The following is a 14,839-nucleotide window of genomic DNA, read 5'->3' as shown; positions in this document are numbered from 1 at the left end:
TCTCCTGAGCAGCAAAATTTCAAAACATACGACATTATTTCGTTCGCTTATCTCCGCTACTCGTCATCTCACCTGGCTTCAGAAGATGTTACGAGAGATAGGAGAGTCTCCAGCAGGCAGCGCATCCATCTTCAGGAAGTGGAAAGAGCAAACGGCATGGTCCTTGGTTGAGGTAAATGCTGAACGTTTGATTTGTCCCAACCAAGATTTCAGCACTTGGTTCGTCACGATTTTCGCTTGCCAGCTAACGTCTCCGCACTCCAGCTTTACCCTGTCGGTGTCACGTCCCAGTACACAACGAAGAGGACTACTAATAAACAGTTCACGGCACTAACAGCATTGAACACAGTACTTCTTTCACTTCGTGAATACAAGAAGACAACTGAAAATGACACAATTCTGCAGTGATCGACCTTCACTCTCACGGAGCTAAGCAGAATTGCGTCATCACCTGTAGTCGCCATGGAAACGGGATCAGGAAATCGGCGATATGGCAAGTTTCTCTTGCCGTATGCAAGCGAGAGATATTATTATTATTATTATTATTATTATTTTTTCTTATTTTGTTAGGGATTTCCCAACAGGCAATGTTGCCTTTTTACTGGGAACCCTAAATGAGACTTTGTGTGAGCGCGAAACAAAGCAGGCGACTCGGCCAGGCGACAAGATGGAGGCAGCGCATTCCACCTGTCGGCACCAAGATACGCAATGGAATGGAAACCATACCGGGAGTGGCAGGCAGGCAAGACAAGAGCAGCTGTAGCTTGGCCCCGAGTTGTGGCAGCAGAATGTGGGCCAGTGCAGCGGGGAGTGAATAGGAGGCTGAGAAGTGGGCTAGATAAACCATGCAGACAGCGAAAGACAAAGACGTATTGCTTGAAATTTAAGCGTTGCTCTAGTGTGTAGATCTTGGTGTAAGCGTACAGGGTCTCAGTGGGAGTTCTGCGGTCAAGGGCAAATATTCTTTTAAGACTAGTACGGCTGGCTGTGATCAGCTGGTTGTATGAACGGTGAGATAGACAGTTAATGTAGGCAGAGCTAGCATACTCAAGGGTGGATTGAATAATAGATAGATAGAAAAGACGACGCGCTCTGTGGTTCAGGTTCTGCCTGGCATGCTTGTAGGCTCCGACCTTCTGCTTGACGGCAATGCAAACTCGCTCTACTTGAGCATCGAATGCCAAGTGCTCATCCACAATGAGGCCCAGGTATTTGGCTGTGTGCGCAGGATAGAGAGTGGAGTTGCGGCATGATATGGACACAGTGGTGGGTAAGGGACTAGTTGGGCGACGTAGTAGCAGAAATTGTGTCTTATCAGGGTTAAGAACCAGTCCCTTCCCTGTAAGGTAGCTGTCCAGAGCAGCAAGGTCCGCCGTGAGACGCTCCAACACAGTATCACAGTCACTATGCCGGACATAAAATGCAATATCATCGGCATATTCCTGGTCTTGGCTAAACCTAAAACAGGGTGTTATGTCGCGAATGTAGATACAAAACAAGACTGGGCCCAGAACGGAGCCTTGGGGCACTCCTCTGGAGCATGGGCGTGACTGTCCAAGTTCCTGATCAACTCTCACAGTTTGTATTCTGTCAGACAGGTAGCTACAAAACCAATTCAAGGCAACATCTCTACCATCGGAACCGATATCCAATTGTCTTTCATCTGAGCCCTACTTGAAAAAATCGATGCACTTCCCCCTTAAGATGACTTGCACAAAGATCCGAGCGCGAGTGAGACGGGATAAGTGCACCCTGTGCACCCAGGCTACACTGCGGGCACCCTAGCTACACCGTCTGTAGTGTACTTTTTTGGTCAGCGTGAATGAACGGTGCATGGCATGTACAGTACATGATCAGTACGGTCACTGTCTTCAGCAGCTCACGAGTCATGCATGTGCACTTGTAGGGTTAGTGGAAGTACACGAGTGTATATTATGTGAAGAGAAGCCAGGGGTCCAAACCAGCCCAAAATACTCTTGCCTTATTCTTCGGTGAAAAAGTTATAAAAAATTGCCTTACCAAACAACAATGAGCATAGAAGCAACCTCGATGCACCCAATAATATGGCATCCGGGAGAAGCAAGTGTTGCACGAGGATCCCAAGAACACGTCAAGTTCCATGCTACCCGCCGCCATCAAAAGAACGAAGGATAACTGTGCTAGCCTAGTTCATATTCAATGTAACGCTAACGGTACGGGATATAGGAGCCGGTGTCCCGACATATCACCGAACGACAATTCACCGAGCGACAGTTCACCGACTGACAGCTCACCGAACGACAGCTCACCGAATACCCATTTCACAGAATGCCCATTTCACCGAATGCACAACTCACAGAATGACAGTTCGAGGAGCGGCCAATTCGCCGAACAGACATTTCACCGAAAGAAAGAAAAATAAAGAAGGACGGAGAGAATTTTGAATTTTTAAATATATTTCAAGGATTCCCCAGAGGCCATTAAGCCTATCGAGGCGGTCTCCATTTGTGTACAGAGGTGAGCAGATCAATGAAGAACAATAGACAAGCAGCGAAAATGTTGCAATCACTCCACAACGTTGAAGAATTTTGAATTTTTAAATATATTTCAAGGATTCCCCAGAGGCCATTAAGCCTGTCGAGGCGGTCTTCATTTGTGTACAGAGGTGAGCGGATCAATGAAGAACAATAGACAAGCATCAAAAATGTTGCAATCATTCCACAACGTTGAAGAATTTTGAATTTTTTAATATTATTTCAAGGATTCCCCAGAGGCCATTTCAAGCCAATCGAGGCGGTCTTCATTTGTGTACAGAGGTGAGGAGATCAATGAGGAACAATAGACAAGCAGCGAAAATGTTGCAACTCCAGCTAATCACTCCACAACCTTGAAGGTCAGGTTGTGTGCAATTCCTCTGAGGAATTCCAGAGGTGGTCGTGCCTCGAATGAGTGAAGTAGGGTCCTCAGCCTTCAGTCACAGTCTGCGTATTTCTTCTTTCTTTTCGCTGCACCGTGGCCAGCCACCAGCCTCTGCGGGTGTTGGGATTTTTTGTACAGACTGAATGCATCACGCTTGCGTTTGATCTGAGCTCGCAGGGCTGGTGTCAGCCAGGGAGGTTGGAAAAGTTGTGGGCGATTGGATGGCTGTCGGATGCGGCGCATAGGAACGTACGACGATATTGTGTTCATCAGTATATGGTTGAGTAAGTCCACTGAATGGGATGGGTTACCAAGAGGAATCTGGAATAATCCGCCTGTTCCCATCAAATTCCATACAGTTGTACAATGTTCTACAAGTATGTACATGTACAAGTAGATGCACCAGGAAGTCGTAGGTTTACGACTCCCTTGATAACAGTCATGTCCAGTCCACTACAATCAGTGACGGTCGTGGCTAGGTCGGACGGTGCGTTGACCCCGTTGAACTTTTGCTACTACAGACAGTACAGTACAACGGCCTCTACAAAAAAGCTCTTGCGCTAGTCGTCATGCATGTAGGTAGGGGGGGGGGGAGGCCCACTGTGACGAATTCCCCTGTTGTTTTGCTCAGAACCATCATATACATGTACATTAGCAGCATATGTGAGCATAATGCGGCATAATATGATAACTTTTAGCATAAAAATAGCATAATTCTGCAATTTTTTCAACAAGGCGAAAAGCATAATTTCACGAAAATATTAGCAAAATCCGTCAAGGCCTAACTACGAACCAGTCATTACAATTTACAGTAGAATTTCGGTGAGCTGTCTTGTCGGAGAAATGGCCATTCGGTGAAATGTCTTTCTGTGAAGTGTCTTTCGGTGAATTGTCAAGTCGGTGGATTGTCCATTCGATGATTTGTCTTTCGGTGAAGTGTCTTTCGGTGAAGTGTCTTTCGGTGAATTGTCATTCGGTGAATGGTCGGTAAACCATAGGAGCCTGTTGGGAAGGCGTGGGTGAGCTGTAAAATCTTGTACGGTTCGCACAGCACAACATACATGCAGCAGTTATTGCGACGGTTAACGTCGATGGACGCGAGTCATAAAGCACAGTCCATGGGGGTTGACGTTTCTGGGCTTCCTTTCCGAAAGGAAAGTTTCATTTCTTTTCAAATAAAGCAGAATCGTGCTGATTACACCAGTCAGTCTGTGAGTGAGACAAGAAAGCAGCCATGGACATTGTGCCATTCTAAAGGAACGATGGGTAAAAGATAAAGCACTTCATCTGAAAACTCAAGGACTATCCATAAATACAGCAAATGATAATCCTAGCCTGGTATTGTCCAACTCCGTCATGTGAGCCATTCGGTGAGTTATCATGGGAAGCATAATGTTCGAAATGCTGAAATTTGAACAGTTGCAGTTGTGTTCGTCGCCACACAATGCCATCGCCAGTTCACATTCGAAATGTAGCCATTTTTACGCTTGTGTCCCTGTACACGGCATGGAAGGTTGAACTGATTCAACTCTTCTATCGCTTCCTGATCTGTACAGTAGTGCGGTTGCGTTCCCGTTCCTGACACTCAAATCCGTCTCCGCTAACCAGCATCATGAGCACTCCAATAGTGCCCGCCGCTCCTTCCGTATCGTCCCAGCGCGCCCCGTCAAAATGTGAACTACTGTAGGCAACGGAGCCAGTGTATGATGAAGGTGAATGCACTGTTTCATGATTCTCCAACAAATCCTTTCACCGTTGTATGGAATTTGTAAGAACAGTAGTGGCTCAACTGTAGGTCCAACGCAGAATGTACCTCGCAGCGCAGTTCTGTTACGTCCACAATAATGAACACACTCAGCAGACTGTGATGTGTATCAGACACACTCTGGCATTATTTGTTCCACCTTCTCCCAGGAGGAGATAAAATGTAGTTCAATCATGTCTTCAGTACATGGGGTACCGTTGCCTCAGGTATGCAAGTTATTTTCCCATGAGACCCAGCCGGAGCCGCATCGTCGTCATTACCAGCTAATCATGGAGAGGTATAATGTGACTTTCCACCACTCCCTGATTCAATCATAGTTTGCGAGCCTGCGCCAAACTGCTTTCTCACTAGAGCCAGGCATTGGATACATATGGCTTCAGTAAGGTTTACAATGCTATGTCTCTGGCCTAAGTCCATATCTAGATACAGCTGCTCAGAGTCAGGGCTGATGAAATGTTCATATCGGAACAAGTGAGACTTCAACAGTAGCTAGTACACATCAGGCCTGAGGACTTCGCAGCGTTTCTCCAGCACACTTGTTCTCTCCTTGTTCTCCACACTTGTTCTCTCCTTCAACTCAGATACTACTTGAAGTACTACTAAAGGCCATCTGGCTCTCACACTCAGTCCTTCCATCCTTCATTTTCGTGGTTTGGGCTTCCACTCGTGACTCGGCAGGTTCCTGGTCTCTCCGCAGTCTGTCCTCAGGAGAGGGTCGCTATGGAGCTAGTGCAGCCGAATCAAAGGGAATCGAGTTCTTTTTCAGACGTCCACACACTTTCGTTGTGCTTGACTTCGCTTCCACTGCGGGAAAGTAGTCACACTTCAGGACCACGACGTGCTTGTCGCAGCCTCCACCAATGATACTAAAATAATATTCCCTCATTTTTCTGCCTCCCGGCCGGCCGGCTCGGCAAGGAACGTATGGAATGGGAGCCTCAGTTCCATCTCTCGTCTGCAAGTGCATTCAGGAGCGAAGCAGCGCTACGGCATGACGATACAAGCCGAATCAAAACAACTCTACTCTCTAGCCAAAAAATCTAGCTCAGTATTCTTCAGGCAAAAAGCGAACGTCACGAGTCAAAGAAGGGTAAATCAGTGTCAGAAGGTCCACTTGCCCCGTCTCGAACCCAGACAATCTTTGTGCAAGTCGTCTATTGAGGACGTACCTCGCTGTTTTATCAGCGCTCGTAATCTTGCTATTTTCAAGACGATCATTTGTGGCGTCAAGGGATGATTGCCCTCGTCTTCTGGGATGCTGGCGTGGCTAAGTGGTGCTGCCCCAAGAACTCTTCTAAGGTGAGGTAATGTTGGCTTGATGGAGTTTTGTTCGTAGCTTGTTCTTGTCCGCTGTGCCGTGGCTCGTTTGTGCTTGGTCCGTTTCATCGCAATTGTCGCTTATCTCCCACGCACCTTTTGACAGGTAAAACCCAGTCCGATCTCAATATCTAACTCACATTCGTTTGGGAGGTTGTGATGGCAAGATCAAAGGAGACCAGAAAGAAAAAAACCATCGCGACTAGCGCCAGTGGCATCGCGATTCATACAATTTTGATGGGAAAGTGGGAAACTTGTCGCTGCAGTGAATGCGCTGCAGTGAATGCACACATTCACTGCAGCGAAAAGCCAAGCGCAGCTCAAAGACCGGAACTGTAGCAGGGGAAATCGACATCCTGACCTGGAGAGCGTGACAGTCACGGCCAGGCCAGCCAGCTGAGTTGTTTGAACTGCAATGTTTGAACAGCAATGACCTGGTATTCTTTGCAAGCCTGCAAACTGATGGCGAGATGGTGGCAAAGAAGACATTGTCCGACCTGGCTCCGGCAGTACAAGAGTCGTGGTCAGCGTATCCAGCAGAGCGTATGACAGCTGTCTGGTGAGGGATGTGTGCCTGATTCAAAAGCATTGTTGAACACACAGTACTGTAGTGACAGACGGGTCACGCTGCCCACGTTCCTCCAAGTGCCAAAGTGACAGCCGCGACTGTTCCTTTCCCATCGCTGCTATACGCCAAGCGGAGAAAGAAAGAGATACGGTACTCTACGCCAGCAGCTATACACACCAGTGAATGTCAGCTCAAGTGGCATCAGCTCGAGTGATACAGAGCCAGAGTCGGATAAACTAACGCGTGAGTGCAAGAAGGCGCTCCGTCGCTGTTTTCTTTTGTACATTTTTTGTAACCTTGCTTCCTTTCTTCGACTTGCTTCATCAGATTCCATCGCTGAATTTATTTCTTGTGGCGGACAGAAATCCTGTATCATGCTTCTTCACTATGCGTATTGGAAATTTTACAGAGCGGTAAAAAAACTCCTGTTCTTAGTTGCGATAGATAAGCGACAATTGCGATGAAACGGACCAATTAGACCCATAAATCGTGCCAATATTGGGCCAATATTGAGGGGTATGCCAATTTCATGGTTCCCTTCAAAAGATTTTGCGCGGGCTTTGGAATGTCGATCTACACCCCAAAGCAAACCTACCTGCAAAATTTGAGCAAAATCTGAGAGATCGACTTGCACTTATGTTCTGGTTTTCTCAGACAAGCTCTCTTAAAGGGGAAGTTAAGGCAAAAAATAAAATTTCACCAGTTGTAGTCTTCGGGGTGCAGAGTCGAATGGTCTTGGTCCGAGAAAGCTGAGACGCTCCCTTTCCACTTGAATCCCAATCGAACTCGCGCACTTCCACCGAAACTGGGTGACTGCGCCCTACGAGATGGGGATTTGTATGCAAAATGTCACTAAAAGCGCCGTTTCGTTCTTATAAAAGCACGGATGACCGCGATTGGCCCATATGTTGTAGTCTTTTGGACGCTGAGTCGACTGGTTTTGGTCCGAAAAGGCTGCGATGCAGCGTTCCTCCTTTATTCCCAATCGAACATGGTTGAAGAAGCGGTCACGTGCTCCTGCGTACACCAGTCAGCTGGTCACCGTGCCTGCAGGGTACAACTTACTAGCCTGTTTGACCTTTTTTGGGTGCAGTCCTATCACTCGAGTTGAACTCGAGTTGAACCTTGGTGTGAAAGTTGTCGCCTGCTGGCGTGGTGACCAGGTGATTTGGGCACCCAGGAGCACGTGACCACTTGTTCAACCACGTTCGATTGGGAATAAAGGAGGAACGCTGCACCGCAGCCTTTTCGGACCAAAACCAGTCGACTCAGCGTCCAAAAGACTACAACATATGGGCCAATCGCGGTCATCCGTGCTTTTATAAGAACGAAACGGCGCTTTTAGTGACATTTTGCATACAAATCCCCATCTAGTAGGGCGCAGTCACCCAGTTTCGGTGGAAGTGCGCGAGTTCGATTGGGATTCAAGTAGGAAGGGAGCGTCTCAGCTTTCTCGGACCAAGACCATTCGACTCAGCACCCCGAAGACTACAACTGGTGAAATTTTATATTTTTGCCTTAACTTCCCCTTTAAAGTACAAACAACAAGCTGTTTTTACTCTCACTTCTGGCAGTACACAGCATGTACACAATATCAGTTTTCCAAAACTTCCTCTCCGTACCATCAATTACTATAAACGCCCCATAATCTATGTAGTTGAGCAGTTTTGAAGTGAGAATTTGATCAAAATAGGCGATATAGTGCTATAGCCGGGTACTCTTATAACCGATTTAGTTTGAGTGGAAAGAATATTTTTACTTTTGAATTTTGAAGCTGATAACATGAACATTGTATATTATTATACATGTATATGTACCAGGCAGGCACAGTGGGTTGGTCAAAGACTACGATTGAGATACGAGAGGTACCTGGTTTAAGTCGTGCTTGGGAGCGGTTTTACCAGCCGTGCTGCTACCCACAGTCAACTGGGAATTTGTGGCCAGGCACAAGGGGTACATGGATGTGGCTATTGGGGTCTTTCTTGGCACTCGTGCCAGTGGTTGTGAGACTTATCCCCTCACCCCACCGTTAGGCACTGCATCTGCCGCTCGGGTTTACCGGGTGCTAGCGGCCGTCGTGAGTTTCCTTCGGGAACGGACACGATAATCTACTTTTTTTTAAATTTTGTTATCAATCCCTGTATTCCTAGCATACCAATTATGGGATTCTCTTCCCCAGCAATTAAAGTCCAGCAACACCCTCAATGCGTTTTTAAGCTTGATAAATATACACGTACGTCGATCTTCATTTACTAATCATTGATTTTCATTCTCTTTGTGTATTACTTCAAGCTCCAAAGTAAATCACATACGCTACCTGTACAATTCATTTTGGTTTTGGATTGATTTTTATAATTATATTGATTTTGGTTTTGGATTGATTTACTTTTATTTCATTTTCATTTTCATTTAACTTGCCATATTTTGCGTGTGCATTTTTGCCTCTTCTTGTTCTTTTATTCCATGGCTGGTAGCCCTCATTCATAATATTGGTTGACACCATGTCATCCATGAATTGAGAATAATAATAATAATAATAATAATAATAATAATAATAATAATAATAATATACTCCAGGGCGTGGTGGATGCCTTGACCAACTAATGATCGACAAGATGGTTCTAGAGGATGCAGCATCCCGTTGTCGGAATCTTTCGACGTGCTGGGTGGACTTCCGCAAAGCCTTCGATAGCCTGTCTCACCAGTGGATCCGGAGATGCCTGTTGATCTACCGCTTTGCAGACAATCTTGTCTCATGCATCTCAAGCATGATGGATAATTGGAGAACGCAAATGGTACTGCCTGGTCAAACACCCCGTGCATTCAGTCGCCCAATATCTATCCACCGTGGCATTTTCCAGGGCGATTCCCTTTCTCCACTGCTATTTTGCCTGTCTCTAAATCCGATCAGTGGCGAGTTGACCAGGACGGGCCTTGGCTACCGCTGTGGCCCACCAGCCCAGGTGTGCCCTGTATCGCACCTGTGGTACATGGACGACATGAAGCTCTTCGCCCGAAACGACAATAATCTGCTCTCCATGACCAATGTTGTGGAGTCAATGGGCGACTGCATTGGTATGCATTTCAACCCTTCAAAGTCTAGCTGGCTCACTTTGAAACGGGGGAGAGCCCAGAGCGATCAGCAGTCTGCTCTCCAGACACTCCAGGGTCACGCTATTGCTAAGCTGCAGGCGGAGGAGTCCTACAGGTACCTTGGTGTCCCGGAATCAGCACATTTTCACGCCACCGAATTGAAGACCACGGCAAAGTCTGAGTTCGGCCGCCGCCTTCAATTGATATGCTCGTCTCAATTGAACGCCAGGAACTTGGTCAAAGCCATCAACACCTTTGCCATTCCAGTCATCCTCTACTCCCTGTGCATCGTTGAGTGGACAAAGGCAGAGATTGAGGAACTCGACCGACAGACCCGCCAAGCACTGTTTAAAGAACACGCCCGCCACCCCAAGGACTCTGCCGCCAGGGTCCACCTGCCTCGTGACATGGGTGGTCGAGGAATTCTATCATTCCGGGATCTCCTGGATAGAACCCGTGTCCGGGTGGCGCGGTACCTACAAGCCCACCCAAACGTGCCACTGTTGGCTGCTGTTAAGCGCCATCACGACAATGATGTGGCATCGTCAAAATCAGTTACACGTCAAGCCTCCAGACTTCTGGGTGAACTTGACCTACCCGACTTGGAGACTGCCACAAAAGTCATTGTCAAGAAGGCCGTTGCTCTCCGGTGCCTGGCCGTTATCCAAGGTAAGCCTCTCCATGGCCAGTTCTGGAGACGAGCTTCTGATGCTGGCTTGGACCTGGGCTTGAGTTTTCGCTGGCTGAAATCGCCAACGATCAGGCCTGCGACAGAGGGACTCTTGCTGGCTGTACAGGATCAGGCCATTGCGACCAGGCACTATCAGGTCACGGTCATTGGACGGGGAGACGTTGTGGACATTTGTCGAGTTTGCGGCACTCGCGGAGAAACAGTTGATCACATTGTGGCCTGTTGCCCAGCCCTAGCCAAAACACTGTATATCGAACGGCATGACACGCTCGTCAAGTTGGTGCATTGGGCACTATGCAAGCGGCATGGTCTGGGTCGGCCGGGAAGCAACCCGCTGAAGCATCATCTTGTGCCTGTCACCGAGAATCTTGACATGAAGCTCCTGTGGGAGTTCAATATCCCAACGGATACGCAAGTGCGCCACAACCGTCCAGACCTGGTGTTGCGGTCCAGCACACAGGTGCTGCTGATGGATGTCAGTGTTCCATTGGACCAGAATGTTCCCACAAAAATCGCCGAAAAAATAACAAAGTACGCTCCCCTTTGCCAAGAGCTGCGGCGCATCTGGCATGTGGATGATGTCCGCGTTGTACCCCTGGTTGTTGGGGCGCTTGGTGGACTGACTGGTGTGTCCCTGTCACACTTTGTGTTGGCATTGGCAGGCACTCTGCGCATTGAAAGGGCTCAGCAATGTGCAATCCTGGGCACGCTGAACATTATCAAGTCCGTTCTTGGCATTCGGCATTAGGCTCCTCATGTTACGGGTAGAGCTAGTCCGTATAAACCTCCAATACCGCATTTGCTTTGACATCCATGAATGTGCAGTATGACGGTCCTCACAACCTGATTTTTCTCTTGCCATTTGAGTATGTCCGGCATTCATCTCTTCCTTTATTTCTATCCCTGTACTGGTAGTCCATTTTTGTGATTACTCTTTTTGTATTCGAATATGTCCTGTCCTCCTCCATCTTTTTGTATTCGAATATGTCCTGGCCTCCTCCATCGTTCTGCTTATTTCTGTCCGTCTCTCAGTTTCTGCGTCGGCTTTCAATATTTTTGCTTTGGTTTTTATAATCCTTTTTGCTTCGGTCTTCATTGCTTTGGCCATTTATCTATTTTTTTTCTCTCATTACCCTTGGTCTCTTTTGGCCCGGTGATGGGGTTCTTACCTCATGTCATGACAACGTGAGTGAAATAAAGCCAACTCCATAATAATATACGAGCTATGTACGAAGTAATTATATAGACGATCTCTACCTGTACTCTCTTTCTATTTGCCTTCTTTAATTGTATGCTGGATGACGTAAACGTACCAGAATTGGAAAATAGTACATGTATTACAATAATGCCGGCCTCTCTTGAATAATGCCCACTCTTGAATAATGCCCTCTCTTTAATAGTGCCCCGTCTTTGATAGTGCCCTCTCTTTAATAGTGTCCCGTCTTTGATGAAGTTGGAAAAATTAGCGCCCCGGTGACCTAATCGCGTGGGTACGGTAGTGCAAAGTGATCTTAAGCTTCAAAAGGCGTCAATAAGGAAAAGTCACTTGCCTGTGGCATTAGTAGCCGGCTCCTTTATTTCGCCTTCAATGCTCCTGCCCAGAGTCACCTTCGTGTTCACGGACAACATCACTGCTGCCACTGTCAACAACAACATTATCACCTGCAGTGGTTCCACGTGCCCCATCAGCAGACTTACATTAATAATATATTATTTTTATCAGTTGCACCCTCTCAAGTCCCTGTGGAGAGATAAGAAGGACAGTTGTTACTTTGCTTCGCTTTAAACTAGGTTTGGAGAGGGCGAGATTGGCAACCTCCTTCTTCGAAACTGTTAACTTTATGAATAGGCGAAGACAGTGCTACACCAGGTGTTGCTTCACTTTCTGCCTGACTGAAAGCATGTACATGTAGACGATTTATATAGCAGTTTCAGTGTGGCTGGCAGTTAAGCAGGTTCAGGTTGCTGAATTCGTAGGCTAAGCGTGCCAATGCGAGTATTCTGCTCATTCGCCCTTTACCGGTGACCGATCTGCTCAAGTCCTGCGTACATGTACATATACATGTATATTCCAGTCACAGGCAAGTGCCATCATCGGTATCTCAATGCCACAAATACATAACTCGAACAATTCCAATATCGTGTATCATTGCAGTTGAAATAGTATCCTACTTCTTATAACGGAAATTGGGTGATTCAAAGTTGTTCATCACGGGCTTAGATTCGTGAAATACCACCCGCTAGTATTTCACGTCGTTCAGAAAATACAGGTGCTGAGCATAGTCAAAAGTCTCAAAACATCTTTAGAAGAACGTGACGGTTTTTCCTTTGAAATAAAGAAGAGAACAGAGACGATCATAGTGAACTGAACTACAAAATCAACACAGTCACTGGGTACACAGAGCGTGCCTCGGCGGAACTCTTTATACCCAAATACCATCGACTCCTAGTTCTATTTGGAGCGCATACCCCTGGACGAGCGACCCGAAAGTGTCATCATAATTTCTAGTGGTCAGTCAGCTTGCCAGAAACTAGCGCTCCAAGTACATGTACTTGTAGGTCCAGCTATAATGCATTGGTAAGACGTAACTCGAGCTTGCTTTCTTACCTTTAAAATTCTGAGGGTATACACATAAATAAAAAATAAAATCACATTGAGGGACTTGTAGTTTTCCAGGTTCGTAAATAACAGTCAAGTTTACTTAAAGCAGTCCAAGTATACGCGACTAGAAATAGAACACAGAGGTTAGTCCCCAGCTCTTCCCATGAATGTAAGAGACTGAAGTCAAAAATGTCAAAACAGCCAAGGAGGCTCTCTTTGAGAAAAATGCATCCATTCTCCTTTGTATAACCATTGAAGTACATGGAATTGAAGTACAGGTCTATTTAACTCCGCATATTTCGGCCACCTTGCAGTTGATGTTCCCCGTTTCTCTTCTCATCAAGCATTGCTTTTCTTTGTACATACTAGTAGTAGCACTGTTCTCTCAATCAAATGAACCCCTCGATAGGCATTTGGGTCATTTCATCATGATAATAATAATATCCCCCATCCTACATGAACTCGTGACCACAGGTGAAGAAGGAGGTACTCCTTCAAATGCGAGAGGTTCCAGGCTGTCCAATAGAGTGCTCAATGCTGAAGGCCAGAGCTTTCAACAAGAATAAGAAAATGAAAAATGTGTTTCACGCACTAAGCGATCATCAGAGAACTGTGTTCACGAGGTGATCATAATAATTATTATGTTTAGGTGCCTTTCATCACACTGCCTCCCTGGTACACAGCAGCAGCCTATGCTGGTGCTATACATGCATCCAAAGTAGTCTAGATTATTATTTACCAGTTGGGTATGTGAACATATTAAAAAAACAAATAACTAAAATGGAGGATATTGGATTGATCAAGCTTTAGATGCAGTTCCCAAAAAAGTAGTGTGCAACTTCAGGACCTACAATTATTAGATCCTTGGATCACGTTACTCTGCACAGGTGTAGACGTTCCGCCTGACTGACTCTCCTGCCAGTATCAAAACAAAACAAAAGGAAGGATCAAACACTACCGCATGTCCAAATACCGTGCACCAAAGTCACAATGAGGGGTTCAGAGGTGCAAGTTAGAGGGGTGCGAGAGCATGCCTAATGTTCATATAACAGTGTCAGAGGAAGCAGGAGGACGTGTACTCAATTCAAGGTTAATGACATGTCTATTCTGTGTATGGTGATAGGCAAGTCACGTGTGCAACGTGCATGCACAGGGAACCAAGGGGAAGCCAGGATGGTGCATGCTTGAAGGCCTTTCGTTCAGGGACTGGCTGAATATTTTGGCCATGCCGCGCTTCTCGGTAGAGCTCGGCCAAACTCATACGTTTGAGGATTAGAGCCTTGGATAAATCCCTCCCTTCCGTTGACTATGGTTCCTCTCCTGGCGGAATTCAAACTCTGTTGTCAACTCATGGCGAATGGAGTAGACGTGGAGATAGTCAGCCGCGGTAGATATCTGGCTTCTTCAAATTTCCTTCACCTTTTTCGAAAAGAACTACCTTGTTAAATAATACTTGTAAAGTCTACTACAGTACTACTAGTGGCTTCATCTACTTGTAGTGATTTTCCTGCCTGTTTTTATTGCTTTTCTTTCGACTGCTTCCTGAACCTTCTTTTCTGCCTTATCCCTCCGGGAGCCGCTGGGAATTTCTGCTTATGATAATGGGATGAAATTTAGAAGTATTTCTTTCAACACAAGGCCCGACCTATGGCGATTCCCTGCGCTCTGGAGCAGGCTTTGTGGCACCGACGGAGTTGAGCGTGGCCTCATTCTCTTGGCAGCGGAAAGAGCGTTTCAAAGAGCCCTAGACTGTCAAAATCAAGCAAACAGAACGTAAGTTATGGTGGAAATGGTGGAGTGAACTGCAATTGCGCATTTTCACGCCTTCAGTGGCACCTCAAAGGGATAAGGTTCTTTGGATCAATCTGCGGACAGCATGCTGTTTCGTTCTTTTTGAACTGATCA

At 46.5% G+C, this 14,839-nt stretch overlaps 1 protein-coding gene across 1 annotated transcript in view; it reads right to left on the bottom strand.

Moving 5' to 3' along the window:
• LOC135830328 (angiopoietin-related protein 7-like) overlaps positions 1-12,202 on the bottom strand; it is a 36,035-nt gene extending 23,833 nt beyond the window's left edge. Inside the window, exon 1 of the mRNA XM_065342592.1 lies at positions 11,883-12,202. Coding sequence (XP_065198664.1) covers positions 11,883-12,018 — 136 coding nt within the window. The 5' untranslated portion in view covers positions 12,019-12,202. The remainder of the gene's footprint in view (positions 1-11,882) is intronic.
• Positions 12,203-14,839: the final 2,637 nt, after the last annotated feature.

This window comes from Sycon ciliatum (assembly GCF_964019385.1).
Source record: "Sycon ciliatum chromosome 5 unlocalized genomic scaffold, ocSycCili1.1 SUPER_5_unloc_1, whole genome shotgun sequence".
NCBI lineage: Eukaryota > Metazoa > Porifera > Calcarea > Leucosolenida > Sycettidae > Sycon > Sycon ciliatum.
Note: the sequence above shows the minus strand (reverse complement) of the source record. Positions and strands in the feature narration are given on the sequence as shown.